At 33.4% G+C, this 21,061-nt stretch overlaps 1 protein-coding gene across 1 annotated transcript; it reads left to right on the forward strand.

Moving 5' to 3' along the window:
• Positions 1–914: 914 nt before the first annotated feature.
• Positions 915–19,071, forward strand: LOC105333006 (uncharacterized). Its single transcript, XM_020069209.3, has 11 exons — positions 915–1,030; positions 3,133–3,164; positions 3,558–3,727; positions 4,998–5,085; positions 7,340–7,496; positions 8,195–8,390; positions 9,737–9,995; positions 10,091–10,241; positions 13,222–13,304; positions 14,037–14,124; positions 17,016–19,071. Exons 2-11 carry the CDS (start codon positions 3,156–3,158, stop codon positions 17,162–17,164), a joined length of 1,350 nt encoding a protein of 449 aa, XP_019924768.3. The 5' UTR covers positions 915–1,030; positions 3,133–3,155; the 3' UTR covers positions 17,165–19,071.
• Positions 19,072–21,061: the final 1,990 nt, after the last annotated feature.

A 21,061-nucleotide genomic window follows, 5' to 3' on the forward strand; every position in this document is an offset into this window, starting at 1 on the left:
ATTAATTGCAAAAACACCTGCAAATTGCATGCATGTAATTTATAATAATAGTTCATGTACTTGTCTGTTCGGGACTCTGAATTAGAAATATTTATATTTTTTTATCGGACAACCGCTGTAACGTTAACATTAAGTATTAAAACAAGATTTGATAAGAAATGATAAATTTACATATATGCAATAGGTATTTTGTTTGAACACATTTGCATCGTTTATAAAAATGGTAAAGACTTACAGGCACGTAGCATCAGGGGGGGGGGGGGGGGGGGGGCAGGGGGGGGCCTGGCCCCCCACTTTTTCTCGCAGCAACAATTTTTTTAAAATTTGCATATAAAAAAATGTATTATAATGGAGTTGCCCCCCCCCCCCACTTTTTTGAAAGTTAGTAAAAAATTGATATGAAAATAAGGAAATGAGTAGTCAAATTGAAGTTGCTTGCCCCCCCCCCCCCCCCCGGATTAGGAAATTCATGATTTGGAGGTCAAAATTTTTGGTAGGGAAGAATTTTTTTTGGAAGTATAGTTGAGCCTACCCCCCCCCCCCCCCCCCCCCCCCCCCCCCCCCCCCCCCACGGATTAGGATTTTGAAGATTTTTGGAAACTTTAAATTTTCCTTTTTTTTTTTTTTTTTTTTAACTTGTCAAAATTTTTGGATGGGTCTGGCTCCCCCCCCCCCCACTTTCAAAAACGATGCTACGTGCCTGACTTAAATAGGCCGTATTTGCGTTATAAAATTGAATGGTAAAACAAAAGGAAAGCGATTTCGCAATAGGTCAATATAACGGGCACTTGACACCGAGTCAATGCACCAACGATATTAAGAAATAATGAATTTAAAAGATATTATCTAGAGAGTCATGGCTTTTAAAATATGAAAGATCAAAACATTTAATTTATTGACAGAATCTGGCTGAGCATATGTATACAAGCACATTCAGTGTTGTAGTAATTGCTATGGAAATGACGTCACTTCCTGCTAATTTCGCAAACTTGTAAATAAAACGCTTGGCTGCAGTGTGTCGGCTCTTACGGTAGGTACTGTGCGGTTTGGCGATGTTAATGTCGGTGTTGTTGAATGAATTTCCAAAACACGATATTGCAGCCGTTAAATGTTTACTTTAATGACCAAATTGTGGTAGCTTTTTCCCAACTTTAGACAAATAACGTTACAAAGATCGACCTACATGTACATGTTTATGCTAGATGATGTTATTGTTATATTTTCTGTTACCTGCTAAAACTTGAAATTTACTGAACCACATTTCCCGTACTGGATGCCAGGTGTGAGGGTGTACTAACCAGCGCTAAGTATACGTTTATACATTAATTAGGTCCGTTGAACCGTACATGTATTCACATCTATATAAAGGCGGATCAAGAATTTTTCCAGTCTGGGGTGTGGGGATGTCTATTTCTATTGTCGATAAATAAATTTCACTATTGGAATATGAATGTGTTTGAAATTTTCAGGGGGTCTGCACCCCCTTCCAACCGCCCTCCAGATCCCCTCATGACATCTATACTCTGTCCCAAGATATTTTGGATTCACGTTTGGCTTAATTGTTTGATATTTATAAATACCTCAGGATCCAAACGATGTTCATTCAAAAGTATGAACAATTTCCAAGATTTCTCAGTCAAAACGCCCCTGTTAGCTTATCAGGTTTCAATACAATGCTAAAAAATGTGATGTCTACGGAGATTTTGCATTGCAGCAAGCCCGGATGATAACGTTGAAATATTGCGCGATGTATTCCGAGTGTATTCCGAATGGAGAAAAGATGTAAACATTCCCCATTATAAATCTCCGTAAGGAATCTGTTTTCGTTCCTGTGAATTTTTCCGAGTGAAAGATGATAATGTGTCAATGAGATTATCTTGGAAAATATCCCTTTCAACTATTTCAATTGCACTTCTTTCACAGGTAAGTGTATTTTTATTAAAAATCGTCCAAACGTGAATCCAAAATATCTTGGGACAGAGTATAGATCTAGAGTGGTGCTTGGAGCTGTGACTCCCAGACTCCATACCTACTTGTATGGCAGTTTTATCTTGCAACCACCCCTTGCATTCATTGATCGAATAAATGTAACCTAATAAACCAAATTAAGCTATATTCAGTCAATGCCCCAATAAAGCCTCGTGCATTTAACCCAAATGCATTGTGACGTCATCTTTCGGATCTTGCATCGTTTTCACATTGGCTTCATGGTTTCAACTGCAGATATGCAGCGAAATTTTTCGAATAAAGCTTATTTGAGGTGCAAAATGTGATATTATGTTGCAGGAAAAACAAAATATATGATAACTGTCTTGAAATATAAGCTATATTTGGGCAAGGGTCGAAAATATGAAAGGCACAGCAAGCCTCATCCTCTGTCACGTATTTGACCATCGCCCAGATATAGCTTATATTTCAAGACAGTAATCATGTATTTTGTATATACATGTTAATATAGCTTCTGGCATGCAATCAGTTCTCAGATCTACTATTTCTAGACAGTGTTTTGTTACGTCTTTTTCGTGTATAATTTCTGTGTTGATAAATTAAATGACTTAACAATGAATGAAGTAGCGAGAAATGATACTACCAGCAAGAATTTGTCCCATAACAGTATGGTCTCATGCTTTGATTCATAATTACAAGTCTACCATGTAGGAGTCAGACATATATACAAATTAATGTTCATCGTCCTGAAGTAAAAATGTGCATTGTGTCTTGTGTTCATTGAATCAACACCGAAAATCATACCACACAATTTGTAAATCCTAATTTATGAAGCAATTATTGATTTGCTTGTTGTTTCCTGATGCTGAACGAGATGTAGACTTCAGTAATGTCAGTATATACTAAGTCAGTATATATACGTCCCTGGTAATGTGAAGATCAGACCACGTACTTCAATGGCTTGTGGTCAGTTAGCTATACCTCGTTTTAACAGCATAGAGCCTCCGACTAGAGATTTCTGGGGCCGGTTTTAAGGCTGGTTTTGAATCCTGGCTGTCATTATTTCATGTTATACAGGCTGTTTAATTTACATTACGTGCAATGCTCACAATAATTGTGAGACCAGGTTTTATTTTATCATATATATATAGGCCTATAGCTAAGTGCTTTGTAAATTATTTTCAGGTACTCGCTAAAGAAAAGCAAAGATGTCAGGGGTGAGTATATACATGTAAAACAAAATCTTAATGTTGCAAATATTAATTCTTAACCTTAACTGAAAAGAGAAGTAATTTATTTTATATAATGATTATAGTCCTCAAATATTCTACTAATACTCATGAATATGAGGATAAAAAACAAAGCAAGAACAGTAAATCTATATTAATATTGTAACACAATGCATTAACCTTAATATACATATGTATTAAAATGCATCATAATAGATATTTTGTTAATAATCACAAATACATGACATGTTTGGGTTTTTTTTGCTTTGATTTCCTTCTTTTACTACATTTGAATGAAAAAAGGATTTTTTTTTCTCATTGAGTTACCTTTCCTGGTATGACTCTTGAAAATGCATTTTTGATCTTCTTTCTTTCATTCAGGAGGTGACGCAGGAGACCATTGACAAATATGTCGCTCTTGACAACAAGATTCGCTTGCTGGAGAACAAGAACATTCGTAAAACATACGACAGCGTCAAGAAACGCTACGATGCAATAGTTCTCTCGGTGCAGACCTTAAAGAAAAAATATGAGGAGTGCAAAAAACAGACGTAAGTTTTTTCCTGTTTTAAGGAGGCTGGTCAACAAATTACCCATCACATCTACCTAAAAAAAATTGACAGACGTAAGTTTTCTCCTATTTTAAGGAGGCACGTTAACCATAACATCTAACTTAAATTTTTGAACAGATGTAAGTTTTCTCCTATTTTAAGGAGGCATGATGGTTGTGATTATGTTTTTACGATACCCATTTTTATCCATTGGGGAAAATTACTAAATCATTAAATTTTATTTAAACTTGAATCTTTCCATAGAGGAGACTGTAAATCGCTAGATATTAGATATCCAATATGAAACGTAAAATTTGCCTACACTAACTGTCTAAATGCTTAATGCATGTCACTGAATAAAGAAAAAACTATATTACAAGACTTTAAAACATTTGTGGTGTGTTTTTGCTAGCTAGTACATGTAATGGGAGGAATTGCACAACCATGTAAATGAACCCCCTTCCCTTTGGATACACCGCTGAGCATTCATGGGGATAGGAATAAGGGAAATATTTTAATTCAAAGCGGGTTTTAAAAAGAAAAATATTTGGTCTCTTCAACTACATGTATATTCCTAAATAATGCATTTCTCTGCACAATATTTCATTTTGCAAGGGGATGCTCCGCTTTGAGGTGCTCTTGTTATAATTATATATGTGACGTGTGTTCAATTCTATGGTGTTGGTGTGGTTTTTTTGTAACAAAATATATTATATTAACATTCTAACAAGCAACAATCCAGATTCATGAGTTAGTAATTTTTCGATTGGTTCAGCATATTCATACTTTTTTTAATCATACGAACAAAGTGAGGGAGAATATAACAGCTAGCATTCAAGATTGATTGGTTTAATTCTTTATGAAAATAGAAAATAGCGAACAATGTGAAACAAAAAAAAAACCAATTATATAAATTTACCAACATACAGCGTATTGTGAAATCATCAGATTTCCTGGTGGTTTAATTTTGAATTTGTGGAATTTGAGGGTATCTCTGATCCATGAATTAACATCCTCCACGAATTCATATTTTCTTTTGTAGGTATAGAAAAACACACAAAATTACGTCCTCACGAACCTGTAAAATTTAAGCAATCCACAAAAATTAGCCTCCATGAAAATTAATGATTTAACAGTAATTTATGGAACATGCCCATGTAATGTCCACTTAAAAAACCTGTTTATTAACAAAATCTAATTTATACGTAGTTTAATCATTACCAAAGAAACACCAGAAGATGTAAATATTATTCTCTACTTTCAATTTCAGGGCTAAAGAGAAAGCCGACGTAGATCAACTGGATATTAAGTCCTTCCTAAATCAAGAAGCTTTTGACAAGTCCATGTCTAAAGAAAAGGTTTGCTTGATTTCTACCCTATCAGAAGAGACTATAGATTCCTTAGATATTTTACTTGAGTACTCAATTCTGCGATTCAACCATTTCCAATCAAATCGTGAGAATATAAAATTGCATATGCCAAATTTTTATCATTATTTCACTGAGTTAACATATATCTGAAAAATGAAATCAATACTGGTATTTAAAAAGTTTGGGAGAAGTGATTCTCTCAATTTTATGCAGATATTAATTCCTCTTGTTAAATTTGGAATCTACAGTATGAATTCTGTGTCCTATTAAATGGGGCAGAGGATATGTTTTTGAGTTGTTTAAAGCATTAATAGGCATACAACATACTAGTTTTTTTCATCTCTGATACCAACATAGTAGAATCTTTCTCCAAACATAAGGCCGATGCTTATCTATAGTTTCCTTGGTGCAAAATAGAGGCGAGTCATTGACTCCCCCTTGGATGGGACACCAGTCCATCACTGGTTTAACCCCCAGCATAAGGCGGTACCAAATTTAAGTTGGGTGGACTGGAACAATGCAGATAAATGAATAATCGAATAGAAATTACTTTCCACTTTGCAAATTTAAATATTTATTTTGTGATACCAAAAATTTTTTTTTATAGGGTATCTATGGTCTGACTTATAAATTACACATATTATCATGACAGACAAACTAAACGAATATAACATTATGAGTTCTTTCTCTATATATGTACTCATTCTTTACTCGATAATATTACATATTAGATTTGTTACTGACTGTTTACAGAAATTTGTGGGGTTGTTAAAGTCCATAGAAGGCGAGACGGAGCCGAGCCTTCTTTGGACTTTAATGACACCACAAATTTCTTTAAACAGTCAGTAACAAACCTAATAAGTGTTTTGTTTTGTCGAGGACCCTAAATTTGATATGTAAACAACAAAAGATTATATATACCAATTAAATTCATAGGCTTATTATCTATAATTTTGTACCTTTCTCGTCAGTCGTCTGTGCAAACCTGGATGCCATTGTATATAGGATCGTTTTATTACATCACGGGCAAAGGGGGAGTCACTCTAAATATTTTGGGGCTTAAAAATTATAGGTATGGTTGAACATTTGTGTCAAAAATAAGCTCAAATAACTTTACGTCCGCCATGTTGCCGTAAAAATTTGGACGCCCGCCGTGTAAAGAAATTTATAAGGCAATCATGTGACGCGATTCATCCAATGACGTCGAGACATTCTAGTCTGAGGCAAAACAAAACAAATTTAAACTTTATCCAGTCAGTAGCAGTGTAGCTAAGCTTTATTCAGAATCATTTCAACACTCAAAAGCCATGATAAAAATGACACTTAAGGACTGAGCTCAACAGCTGTGCTATTCATAGCAGTAAAGTGGTTTATAGAAAAGTGTAAACTAGCTGTGCTAATCAAGAGTATTAATAAGAGCGATTATATTCATGCTTGATAATTACATTTCTGGGATTGAGTATAGAAAATAAGGCATTTGACCTTAAAATGTCATTGAACTGTACAAAATTAAAACGTTCATGATACATTTTTGACATTAGTTTTAATGCTTGCAACAAACTTGAAAGCTACAGTTTAACATATGATATCTGTACTAATTTTTTCAGTCAATAGAATTAATACATTATAATCAGAGCTAGAATATTTTTCAAATATCCAAAATCCCTGCACAGTAAAACATAACAAAGGGCCAGGGACGGGCGTTTTAGCTTCACTAGAAGTCTAATTTGTTATATTTGTCTAGCTTAAAATAATTGTGTTCTAAAGTCAGGGTAAATGGAAAAAATCACTTTGCTGTAAGCGTAAATTTATTATAAGCGTGTTTGCTAAAGCCGTGTTTTACTATATAACCAAATATTTGTATTAAAATGTGAGCGTTTAATAAATTATATTAGATAATTTTGACATAAACAGTATCACATTACTGTTAATGAATTACACTTGGCTGTGTATTCTAATTAGCGTTTTTGGCAAAAAACAGTGTCTGCTCAATCAAGTACATCGCCAAATGTAATATATATATAAGTAGATAAATAGGTACATTTAGAAATGCGCTAATTCAAATCCTCGCTAACTTTTTGAAAATTAAATTCTGCCAAATATTGTATAAGCTGAACACGCTGAATATAGTACATTTACAGTATATTGTAAATTCATGGTTTTTCTCTATGTTTAATCTCCTCTGAAATGATACCTCCATCTATCAGTACTTTCAGTACTTTGATTCTCTACGTTTGTGCAGGCTGAGTATTTGGAGGCATTAAATAGGGAGGAGCTGATCAAGAAGCAGTTGGACACAATACAGCCTCAACTTGGCGATATGGAGAAGGAGCTCAATAGAGAGAAAGGAGGCATCGAGGAGCTCGAAAAGATGTGCCAGGAGCAGGAAGACCTACTGTGTAAGGAGCAGGATCATTATGAGATACAGGGAAATATTTGCCCACGTTTTATTTTCACCCCTTTGGCCCTCATTGTCAAAGGGGGAATTTAAGACTTGGCAAACTATACAACTGCATCTGGGCAAATTCAAGACGGGGCAAAACCATTTGCAAGTGTAAAAGGGCGAAAATTACATCGGGCGAAAATAACCCTGTATACAGTTGTAGCTTGAGAAAATACTGTGGTATCATTGAAATTCATGGGGGCCAATTTTTCGTGGAATGCTGAAATTTTATAGGTTCATGGGAACATAATTTTGTGCATTTTCTAATTCCTACAAAAGGAAATATGACTTTATAAGGCTAATAAAGGAGAATGTTAAATTGTGGCTGAGAGGTCCCCACGAATTTCAATAAATCTAGCGATTCCACAGTAGGCTGAGAAACATGTGCAGATCAGTAGTATACTTCTGATCGCGGTTTACTCTCTGTGTCCACTCTGGGTTTACGTTGGGGTTTACTTTCAGATAGGTTGAGTTCGATCAGTAATATATATCTTCATCTCTTTAAGTTAACAACCGCTGATTTAGCTTGGCAGTAATCTATGATATTAGTTGAAGTTGAAGTTTATTTACATAATCAGATTTGAAGAAAATAGCATTGTTTATAAATTGAATATGAAAAATTAAAAAATGGCATCCTCTCTTTTTGTATTTAAGCTAAAATTTTTGACGGCGCTTATGGAAGCGAGCTTGAGAACAAACTGGAGAGTGATCTCGACCTAGTCAGAGAGAAGCGACAGAGGATCGGCAATGCTAAGTATAAGTGGACCAATGGGAGGATCTTGTTGGAGCACGCTTGTAACCAGCTCGCCTTTGCCAACAAACGTTGGGCCGACATAAAAAATACCTCACTGTGAGTGATATAGAAACCCTAGTCCAATATTAATAATTTGTCAGGCATTATTAATTAGAAAGAAAGCGATTGAAATATTTCTTAAAAATTGACATTATATTTATTGAAATTTGTATGTTTGAATTTGAAAAATTAAAAAAAAATATATTATTAATTAGTACAATATTGTTGATTAGAACTTGTATCATCAACAAACGCTGGGCCGTCATCAAAAATACCTCACTTTGAGTGCTAGAAACTTGCATAGTACAATATTAATAATTTGTCAAGTATTATTGATTAGTCAAATATTGTTAATTAGAAATAGTATCATCATTATTGGGAGTTGATTTTAATCAACTCTACTATGCAGTTACTCTGGCAAATGAAAAGTGAAACAGTGTTTGGACCTAAGCACAAATCATCACTGCTGACAAGACGTAGATCTTGAAAATAATAGATAAAATCGGTGTACCGTATGCTGTACCATTGTTTTTCAAAAGAAACGTATTTATAGATACCTTGAAAATAGTCAGATTTTATATAGTACAACCAGTTTAATTGTTTTTTGTAGTTGTATGTATTCCTACACCAGAGTTCAATATAGTCTCGTTCAACCAGACGTTCGGCTGTCTCTGTAAATCTCCGACAAGTAGAGAGTCTGTCTTGGTAGTCGGAGACTAACGGAGACAGCCGAGCGTCTGTTTGAACGAGACTAGAGTTCAATATTGCTTGGATCCAGACGTGTAAAATTTTTAGACACATTTCAATTTCTGATACACAGTTTGATGGAATTAATTCTATCTTTAAGTATTACACAACATGATTCATATGGGGTTTTCTAGAAATTCTTGTTGGAAAAGTTTGAGAATTCATATTATAAAAATGTGCGTAATTCAAATACAGATTAGAAAGTACTTGCCAGGCAAAATAACATATTGTTGATTTTAAAATTGATAAAAATCAATAAAATCAACTCCCGACAGTACTTCAGTACTTTGATTTTTATTCCGATTTGACCGGTTGAGAACTGAACTGTGAAAATTGAAATTCAGATCTTATCCCATGAAAAACACCTTTGCCTGAGCCAATTCAAGACAGGGCAAAACCTTTTACAAGTGAAGAAGGGTGAAAATTACACTGGGCGAAAATAATCCTGTATACAGTATTCATTCTTAGACAATTTAATGTCTGTATTGATTCGCATGCAGTACATGTGTGTTTAACTGCAGGTCTGTAGCCCCCGGTAAAAGAAATTCAAATGAACAATCTGGTCATCCGTCTGAATTTTTTTCAGACCAGGGGCTACAGACCTGCAGCTAATGTATGTTCCTCTAAACCATAATGCATTAACATCTATAATTCAGAAACATGCAGGAGAAATACGGAATCGCCACAGAAGCTCGTAACAACCTGATCGCAGCGATACAGAACCTGCAGAGTTGTCAGAAATACCTGGACAACATCGACTTCCCGTACTGCAAGCCCAACGAGGTCCAGACACTGGAGAAAGCGACCAATAACATCTATGTAGACATGCAGTCGCCCGACCGTCACAAACATGCAGGGGAGTGTTACAACGTCACGCATCGACGAGCTGCTGCACTTCTCCAATGGTTTGATAATGTAAGGATCTAGAATACCTTATATCCTGTCATTTTTCTTTTCTTCTACAATGGTTTGATAATGTAAGGATCTATATATATCAATCTTATTTACAGGTGATTAATACAGTTATAGAAAAGGACATCATGGAATCGACGAAGGAAGAGGCCGAGGCCAGTAAGAAGCTGAGAGCGGAGAGGATCAAACTGCTGAAAGAGAAAGTAGAGGCCCAGGGAATGGGCGGCCAAGTCCAGATAGACGACTCGGGTATTTATCATTTACGTCATGTCTTAAATGTTTATGTAATGTATGCATAAGGTAATGAAAGAGAAAGTAGAGTCGCAGGGCATGGAATGACATATTTAAGTCACATTGAACAACTCAGATAATTATAGTTTACACTGTGTCTTAAAGGCTCATGTAATGTATGCATGATGTACTCAGGAAGAAAGCAGATTTGCAGGGAATAAGCAGGCATATTTTAGTCACGATAGATAATTAAGATAATTATGTTACAATGTATGACTTTATTATTCATATGATATTATATACATCTATGCACGAAGTTTGTCGCCTTACATGCAGAAGTGCATCAAGAGAATTATGATGTAATGAAAATGCATGAAGCACAGGGAAAGAAAGTTAAGAGTACCAAGGAATGATATTCTAGTAAATTTTTGTGTAAATAGCATCTCCATATGGTTTTCATGCAGGGTTAACACTATATGAATAAATGAAGTACATAATGAATGTGCATTTCTGACTACTCATTACAGAGAGAGAGAGAGAGAGAGAGAGAGAGAGAGAGAGGAGAGAGAGAGAGTATTGATCTAGTACAATGGAAAATAAAACATTTCTTTTTTCTTGATAATTAGCAAAAAATGGTAAGATCAGACAGGTTTTTTTTTTGAGAGCAATTTTGTTGAATTCAATTTCATTGTTTAATTGTTAACAGTAATTTAACAAAAATAGTTTTTGCTGCTATTTAATTTTAAAATAACTAATAAACTGCTGATCTGTTTGTGAAATTAAAGAAATGTATGATAAGCTTGATTTAATTAATTTTTTTGGGGTGTGGCTAGAAATATATCTTAGATGTGGTACATCGGTGTTGGTTATACTGGCTACAGATTTGTGAACTACCGGTAAACAGATAATAGCTATAGTCTGTCCCAAGATATTTTTGCTGCATATATTCTTAAATTATTCGATATCTATAAATACCTCTTGATTCAAACGATGTTCTTTCAATAGTATAAAAAAATCCCCAGATTTCCCTTTTGAAACGCTCCCTCTAGCTTCTCAGGTTTCAATACATGGCTAGTCTATAGTCTACGGGGATTTTGCATTGCATCAGTCATAATTAAGCCCGCATGATAACGTTGACAAATTGTGCGAGGTATTCCAAGTGACTTCGGCATGGTGAAAGATGTAAACATTCCCCATTATAAATCTCCGAATGATATTAATCTGTTTTGGTTCCTGTGAATTTTTACGATGGAAATATGATAATATGTGAATTAAGAGTTATCTTGAAAATTTTCCCTTTCATCGATTTCAATTGCACTTCTTTCACAAGTATGTGTATTTTTATTAAAAATCGTTCAAATGACTGCAGCATAAATATCTTGGGACAGACTATATATATAGCATACCGAAACAGGTTTTGGTTTATGATCATAAACAGCTGATGAATAAATGTAGGAAGTTTCAATTCAGTTACTATGAATATAAAATGTGTAGTATGGGACGGTATTGATTTCTCATTCTCTTATTTTGTGCTATTTAATTTAACAGTAAAAAATGACATTAAAATGAAATTAAAATTAATTCAAATATAATGTCAGTCATATTGATACATTATAGACAAATTAATTAACTTTTTTTCAGCTAATGAAATCGTGTGTTACAACCAGAATTCAATTTTTCACAGATACACTGAAATTAAGATTGTTTACACAGTTGTTGTTCATACACTGAATTTTATTCACATGAATCAAATTATCAACTCTCTTGTCACACAACTGTAAAAGAATAGAAAGGAAAACTGAATTGAATGTTAAAGTGTTAAAGAGTTAAAATGGTGATCACTCTTTTTAATGAAATAATTGCTTACTTATAAAGTAAAACAAAAATTATCTAGAAAACACAGCCTTTTCAATTAAATTTAAAAAAAAAATAATAGTGCATTATTATGTGGTAAGTGATTATTAATAATAATTTTATTTTTGTTTTCAGTGGTGGGGGGGGGGGGGGGGGGGTTAAAATTTACATTGCAGTAACATACATATTATTTATAGTACATGTACTGCGAGTACTTGTAAAATGTTATATATGAGTGGTATATTCTAGTGTTTGATTGACCATATTGTGTGTATTATATTTGCTTTATAGAGAGAAGTCTAGGTGAGCTAGTAGCTGGCATTTTCCACTCTCTGTATATCATTATATCAATTAGCTTCTGGCTTGTTTTATCTTGGTTACTTGGTTATCAGGCACAATCTTTGTCTCTTTCTGTCTCTAGCTGTCTGTCCTCTCTCTGTCTCTCTCTTTCTCTCTCTCTCTCTCTCTCTCTCTCTCTCTGTTCCTCAAACCCACCTGGTTTTTTTGTGAAAAGACGTGATATAAATCTGATTAATATAATCTACTTGGTGACAGTAGCTTGGTATAGTTGGTTAATGTCACCAAATCCTCGGGAACAATGTACAATATATATTAATATGTAACACATTTTAAATTCATGAAATTTTTTTATCAATATCATATGTTGCATGTGTTGATATTAATGATATATCATGCAGAATATTTTTAATTTTCATTTAATGTATAATGTTTAAATAGGTTGAAATAGACAATGTATAACATTAGTACATTATACATAATGGGGTTTCCAATGTTATATTTAGGTATTTTCCACCAGTGAGAGACTTAGAGACTTTCTGTCTTTTGTTGTGAAATAGACAAATGAATATTTAACATTAGTACTTTACAAAATGGGGGTTTTCAATATCTTCTTTAAGTATTTTCCACCAATGAGCAAGTTTGAGTATTTTGTTGTAAAATGGACAATGTTTAACATTAGTACATTACAAAATAGGGGTTTCCATTATCTTCTTTAAGTATGTTCCATCAAGGAGCAACTTGGAGATAGACAATGTTTAACATTTGTTCATTATACAATAAGGGGGCTTCTAATATCTTCTTTAAGTATTTTCACCAATGAGCACCTTTGCGTTTGTTGTTGTAGAATTGGCGATGTGCGACGGTGAAGAAGAGGATGTTGAGATCCAAGCGGTGATATTCAAGGCGGACGGAGAGGACGATAACTCGGTATTATTATACAATATTCAATTACATACCCATCAATTTTCCTATCTAGATACTGTCAATTTTACATAGTTTGATCTGATTTTCTGAATCACCACACTGTGGTTTTCTGAATCACCACTATGTGGTTGTTTGAATCACCACTCTGTGGTTGTCTGAATCACCACACTGTGGTTTTCTGAATCACCACACTGTGGTTTTCTGAATCACCACACTGTGGTTTTCCGATTCTGTATCACCACTCTCTGAGTTTTAATTTTATTGATTAAATAATGTCTGTGTTTTCGCGCGATTAAAGAGTTTGTTTCAAAATAGCTTTGATATAAAAGTAAACATCATACAGTTGATTTTAAAAAGATGGTTTTACAATTAAAACTTTTAACTATACGTGCCTCAGGATATATGATAGATTTTTATTTTATCATTATAACGTCTCATTTGATCTGATGATCCGCCCCTTGCAAGTCAACGTGATCCGGCCCTTTGGATCTAGTTACTGTTATAATAATATATATTTATAGTATTTGATATCTGTTACTGTAATCCTACATTTTTTAGCATTCAAGAAATATTCAAGTCTTTTCAAGCATTTCTTTGCCAATGACATGAATTATAGATAGATTGACATCAATCTAATACTATGAACAGAATTAAATTTGAACATTACAACCAGAAGGATCGATTACAATCATGTGTTAATTTATGTATTGATATTTTGATTTTCTGTTGCTGTAGCTACACCCAGCACAGGACGTTCCCCCCGCCCCCACACCGGTCCCTCTCAGTGAGCTGGCCCCACCCCCCAACAACGAGGCCTTGTTTGGTGAGTGTTGTTTGATCTAGTTACACACAGACACTTAAGATTTACTTACAAACATTACAATGGACAACAAGGGAAGCAATGTTTTTAAGATTTATGGATCGAGCTATATATTTTCATCATGGATCACAAAAAAAGTAGTAGTGTTCCACTTGTTAGGGTTTAATTATCATTAAGAGTTATTTACACAGATTACTAATTAAACGCTTGAAATTAATATTTGTGTGATTTCCCAAAAGCAACCCTCGCAGATTTTAGATTCTAGCTTAATTTTTTCAGTTTTGAATTAAAGGAAACTATAAAAAAAAAAATTGGTGCTTGTGATGTTATATTTTCTTGATTTGATACAAAAACAGTGGAATTGCGGAATAAGTACCGAGTACTCGCGTAAAGTAAGGAATCTACAGTATATACATGAACATGGTTGTAATTAAATGTTTAAGTTTTATCATCCTAAGTAACAGATTCAAATGTACATGGATTTTATAAAATCAGCGTAATTATGTTGTGTTAGATTTATCAGGAGTGAGTTACATGCACGTTAACATATATTACATTGATGATTTATTTTATTTGTTTAGAGGGTTTTTAACCGGGTTTTCCAACGGAAAAATCCGGTTATTAAAATGGTGAAAATGGCGGGCGGGCGGGCGGGCGGATGGCGGGCGGGCGGCTGCCAAAAGGGTACCCTCATTGTACGGATAACTCCTCCTACAGTTTTCAAGATAGGAAGTTGTTCTTTTGCAGATCAATTGTACATATATCAGAGGTGTGCATATTGCTAGGATTTTGATTTCCGATAATTTATGGAAAAAATACCAGCTTTTGAACTTAGTCATTTTTTGGCAAAATATTGCATATAGGGTACCCTCATTGTACGGATAACTCCTCCTACAGTTCTCAAGATAGGAAGTTGTTCTTTTGCAGATCAATTGTACATATATCAGAGGTGTGCATATTGCTAGGATTTTGATTTCCGATAATTTATGGAAAAAATACCAGCTTTTGAACTTAGTCATTTTTTGGCAAAATATTGCATATAGGGTACCCTCATTGTACGGATAACTCCTCCTACAGTTCTCAAGATAGGAAGTTGTTCTTTTGCAGATCAATTGTACATATATCAGAGGTGTGCATATTGCTAGGATTTTGATTTCCGATAATTTATGGAAAAAATACCAGCTTTTGAACTTAGTCATTTTTTGGCAAAATATTGCATATAGGGTACCCTCATTGTACGGATAACTCCTCCTACAGTTCTCAAGATAGGAAGTTGTTCTTTTGCAGATCAATTGTACATATATCAGAGGTGTGCATATTGCTAGGATTTTGATTTCCGATAATTTATGAAAAAAATACCAGCTTTTGAACTTAGTCATTTTTTGGCAAAATATTGCATATAGGGTACCCTCATTGTACGGATAACTCCTCCTACAGTTCTCAAGATAGGAAGTTGTTCTTTTGCAGATCAATTGTACATATATCAGAGGTGTGCATATTGCTAGGATTTTGATTTCCGATAATTTATAAAAAAAATACTAGCTTTTGAACTTAGTCATTTTTTGGCAAAATGTTGCATATACATGTAGGGTACTCCATTTCACTGGATAAGGGTTGACATGGATTATGGATACAGTTTACATAAAAGAAAACCCGGTTTGCTGTCACATTGACAGCTTTTCACTTGTTTTCTCCTGTCATATACTTCTGATGTACATGCGTGATTCGGTTTGTGAGAGTTTGTCTTCCTTTAGTCACATAATGTAGAGTTACATGCTATGAATGCACATAAATAACACTAAGTCTATTTTTTTTTAATGATTTACTTAGTACATGTACACACAATAAATTCCTATTGCTACATGTATTGTAGTCTTTATTTGGTAGAATTGACCTGGATGTAATTATAGAGCCCCATACATTTACATTGGATTATCTCTAAATTGTTAAGATTAATCTCCCTTTTCTTACATTCAGAGTTACATACATGTAATATTAATATTTACAATAATAAAGCATGTCTCTGCATACATACCTTGAAAAACCATGCTTGATTAAGTTACATGTGTGCATTACATTTATCAATTTAAAAAAGTTAAGGTACTTTTTTCTCATGAAATGCATCTAATTCAAATGTACAATCACTTAACACTGCTGTTTAATGGATAATTGTTAAGAATTTACTTAGTCTTAAATTTGTCCACTGACATTGAGGGCGAAAGAGCTGAAAAATAAAAGAGGGGTGTGGGCAAATATTTCCCCTTATACGGTGGTATTTGGGGCCATATGGACCGTTGATATATGCATGGGTAACTCAGTGGTTATACTCCTGACTAGAGTTGCAGGGGTCCCGGGTTCGATTCCTGGTCTAGACATATATTTTCATTGTATATATATATGCTCATTCCTCCCTTCTACTGTACAATAAAGTATTCTGTTGCTAAGTTTAATCTTTCTTTTGTTTAGTGCAGAGTGTCATGAATGATACGAATGTTAATCGATCATATAGTATTTTTCAATTTTTTGTTTGTTAATTGTGTTTCATCTTCCTTTTATAACATACAGACCAAGCTACAAATACTTTTTATGATCAATTTGTGTCCAAAATAGAGCAGTACTAAATTTTGAAGAACTTTTTTGTTTTGTTTTATCTGGTAATATAGACCTACAAATACCGTACTTTTCACAATCAATTTGTGTCTAAAATAACGCAGTGTTAAATCATGAGGGATATTTTTGTTTTGTTTTAATTATCATGTTTAATTTTTTGTTTGTTAATTGAGGTTCATCTTCCTCTTGTTAGATACAGCCCTACAAATATTTTTTATGATCAATTTGCATCCAAAATAACACAGTGTTCAATTTTGAATGATATTTTTGATTTGTTTTATCAGGTAACATCGAACAGTTGAAGAAACAGCACGAGAAGGAGATCAGTGATTTCCAGAAGGCTCAAGAAATGAATAAGGCTCGCCTACAGCAGGGCTTGGAAGCCAAACTCGCGGCCCGTCGTAACAGGAGAACGAAAAACACTCCCGAATAATTTTGATTAGGACCTGTATTGTTGAGTACCTGGTAGATTGTCAGTGACAGACATTACTTTATCAATGCACCAACCCAAAATATGGGAATGTCAACCCCAACCCCTCAACTTATTACCTTGTATCTCAAACTTATTGCTTAATATTAGTTATGATTTGTATGATATTTTTGTTATTTTTTTTTTGTTTTTGCCTAAATTAGAAGCTGTCCCGTTTTTTGTTTTTTTTGCCCCATGTACAAGTGTGAATTTCCCATATACAAGCTTGTACTTGTTTTTACAATACAAATATTAACCTATATATTTATTTTTTATAAAAAATTTATTTGTTTTATATGTTTTATTTCTACAACTTAAAAATGTAATAGGTATTGGGTACCTCAATGATATACCCTCCTATATACACCTCACCTCCCTGTAACCGATGCTTTTCATTTTCTTGTTCTTATATACACGTGTAGTAGTCGGTATTGTACAGTCCTATTATTACTTTATAACAGGGTCAACATTAATATTTTGGGATTCATTCAAGCTGTATCATCCCTGTGCACACTTACATTAGATGTTTAAAGAAATTACTGTGAAAATTATTCAACATTACATGTATTTTTCTGAGATTCAATGAAGGTGTATCATTACTTTGAGCACTCACATGAGATTTTCAAAGGATATTCATATGTCTCAGTATTAAGATAATTGAAGTAGTGTAATGGTTTGCATCAGTGTGAGGAGAAAGTTAATAGTCTTTAACAAGTTATGCTAATTAAAGTATGTAGACAAAGTTACATAAATTATTAAGAATATTGATTTACTTCATTACATGTACTATATTTTAATATTGTTTGATGATTTTTTTTTCTGGTGATCTCATGAAACAGTTATCCTTTCCTAAAAAGAATTATGATTTTGATCCAGTTTTATAAACAACTTATTTTAATTTCGAATTGGTCATTTGAGGATCAGAGACGAATTAAGAGGACTAGATGGTCATGGCCAAGATTTGAATGATTTTATCTCCTTTTATAGAAGAGCTATGAATACAAAGAAAATTACTCAAATTTAAAGGTCAATGTATTTATGGATTTGAATTTTTAGTATTAAATCTAAATACTAGTAATACTTTATAGCTAAAGAATTTATATCTAACAATTTAAAGTAAAGGTCAATGTATTTATGGATTTGAATTTGTTTAGAACTAAATCTAAATACTAGTAATACTTTATAGCTAAAGAATTCATATCTAACAATTTAAAGTAGATTTGGTGGCTGTTTTATTGACCACCAGTCTCCTACAAAATCTACAGTGTTCTTAGAAATAAGAAATTCTTAACGCATATTCGAGAGACGATGTGTGGAGACTGTTCACTGACATAGTTGTGTTTATCAGAACAATGTATTCATTTTTTTTTCTAGTGCAGAAACATTGTCACCAAAGATGAATTTTATTTTTTATGCACTTGACATATCAACTTAATCAAGCCTTTGAAAAAGAAATGGAGTTTACCTCATCACCTTTTGCATGATGTCATTAGTGATGTCAATGATGAGTTGACAGGTTTGTGGTATATCATTACTGACCTTAAGTAAAAATGTGAAATATTTTACACTAGCATGCTGCAATCATGTATAAAATGCATTTTATTTTATTTCTTTACAAGTTTCTGAAATTTTTCTTAAATATATAGCAATGAAATGCCGTCCATTTTTATATTGTACTCCAATGTCAAACACATGCGTCTATTTGTCTACAGTGTTGTTTCAAATTCCTGTTTTGATTTTGTGAAGTATATGTTGTGAGGATCTTGAAACTTGTTGTATCTACGACAAGAAAATTCTTTGTATACTGATTTTGTAGAAATCGATAGAACTGAAAAAAAGAATGTTGAACTTTATTAAAACATGTATTTGGAGTTGTTTATTTTGATGTCAACTAGGTTAGATGAAGGGAAAATGAATAGATTTTATGAAAAAAGTTAAAAAAAGATCAATTGGTTTTGCCTTTTATGGGTTAAAAGTCTTGAATATTTTTAATTAAGCAATCAATTTTAGATCATTACTAGAAGCAATAAATCAGAGAAATCTTGAGTACTTTGTTTTTAAATAAAGGTCAAATTTGTTATACAGCATAATATTTTGTTGTTCATGTAGACATAGATTTTGTAACGTTATATTTGACCCAGTTAACAGAGTGATTAGTGTGCTTGATAAATCATCAGGGGAAAAGCCATTCAAGGAAAATAAAGAGGTAAACTTTGTGTAACGTTATTTTTGACCCAGTTAACAGAGGGATCAATGCTAAAAACTGATAAATCATCATTAGGAAAGCCATTCAAAGAATATTCAGGGGGTAAACTTTTATATGACAAAGAACAAAATGCAGTAGATTTGATAGCTGCTCTCTACATATACTGTGAAGCAACTTTCATCTGCGTGCAAGAAATATTCGCGAGAGACTTTTTCAACGCGAATATTTCTCGCCGCGAACTAGTCTTTGCTGTATGAGTGCTACATGTATATGAGTGCTATATCGAAACGAGCGTGGTTAAGAAAAAGAATCGTCGCGAATTAGTTTTTCTTCGGTAGATCGCGAAATAAAGTCGTCGGGAATAAAAGTTGTTTTACAGTTGTTACTCGAATTATGAGTAGATCTAAGGATTATGGTATGAAATAGTCATTTAGAGAGTTGATAAAATCAAATAAAGTTGTTTTACAGTTGTTACTCGAGTTATCAGTAGATCTAAGGATTATGGTATGAAATAGTCATTTAGAGAGTTGATAAAATCAAATAAAGTTGTTTTACAGAAATTGTTACTCGAATTATCAGTAGATCAAAGGATTATGGTATAAAATAGTCATTTAGAAAGTTGATAAAATCAAATATTGTTGTTTTTTTCATAAGACACATCATGTTTGCAGGTGATAAGGTTTCTTATTGTCGTCAATACATAGAGAATGACCTGGGTCTGACCTTGTTTAATTGACTGGGTCGATGTATGCTTTCAGTTAAGGTAGCTCGCGGGTTTACCTGCTTGTGAGAAACCTACCTTGAAAATTTGTCCACGTGATCCATAGGTTTTATAGTTTTATTTCTAAAATTTATTTAAGATTCGTCTGCGCGGTAATTATGTTATTGTGTTTCAAATACAGTGTCATTAATAAAATCAAGCAACGCCATTTCAATGAAATATATAGTAAAATGCACATTTTAACCGAGAACCGCATTACAAAACTATGCTCCAAACTTTTAAACGATTCAGACGAAATTAATCATACTCAACACAAAAACAGAGGAGATAATTATGAATCAATTCATAAAAAAATATCAGTATGTGTTCTCGGCCAATTTTTGGCAAAAAAACTTTAAAGATTTAAAAGATTTCTCAAAACCTTATATTTTCATTACGACGTTAGCCTGACGTCATCATTTCCTTACTTCTTAGAACACCAAAATTGAAATGCATTTATTGACAAGACTAGCTGTTTAACACATTTTAGAACATGTAAATGCTTATTAGACATTATTGTGAATGTTATCAAATGCAATTAATGTAAGGCTGTAAAGATACAGAAAATTGCTATTTTTGTTTTTATGAAACTCTGAGTCAATCAATGCAAAAATAAAATGCCAGGCAACTACTGACATTATAAGTAAGTAATCGAATAAAACAGTTATCTCAAGCCAAAAGAAATTTAAGAATTTAATCGGTAGTACAGATTACGAAAGTTATAATTGTAAAAAAAAAAAGCGAAGTTAATGCATACATTCTATTTTAAAACATGACTTTAAATGGAAGAGTTCTAACGCACACTCATTCTTTATCTTTATAGCGAGCACAGCTCGCCGGCGCGCCGGCTAGCGAAGCGAGCTCTAAGAACCAGTGTGCGCGGGAAAAAGAACGA

Source organism: Magallana gigas, chromosome 1 (genome assembly GCF_963853765.1).
Source record: "Magallana gigas chromosome 1, xbMagGiga1.1, whole genome shotgun sequence".
NCBI classification, from domain to species: Eukaryota; Metazoa; Mollusca; class Bivalvia; order Ostreida; family Ostreidae; genus Magallana; species Magallana gigas.

Bases quoted from the DNA above. Each gene is read 5' to 3' on its own strand.
- LOC105333006 (XM_020069209.3), top strand. The intron at 7,497-8,194 runs GTAAGGAGCAGG...TTTGTATTTAAG, and splicing joins GGAGCAGGAAGACCTACTGT to CTAAAATTTTTGACGGCGCT. The intron at 13,305-14,036 runs GTATTATTATAC...CTGTTGCTGTAG, and splicing joins ACGGAGAGGACGATAACTCG to CTACACCCAGCACAGGACGT.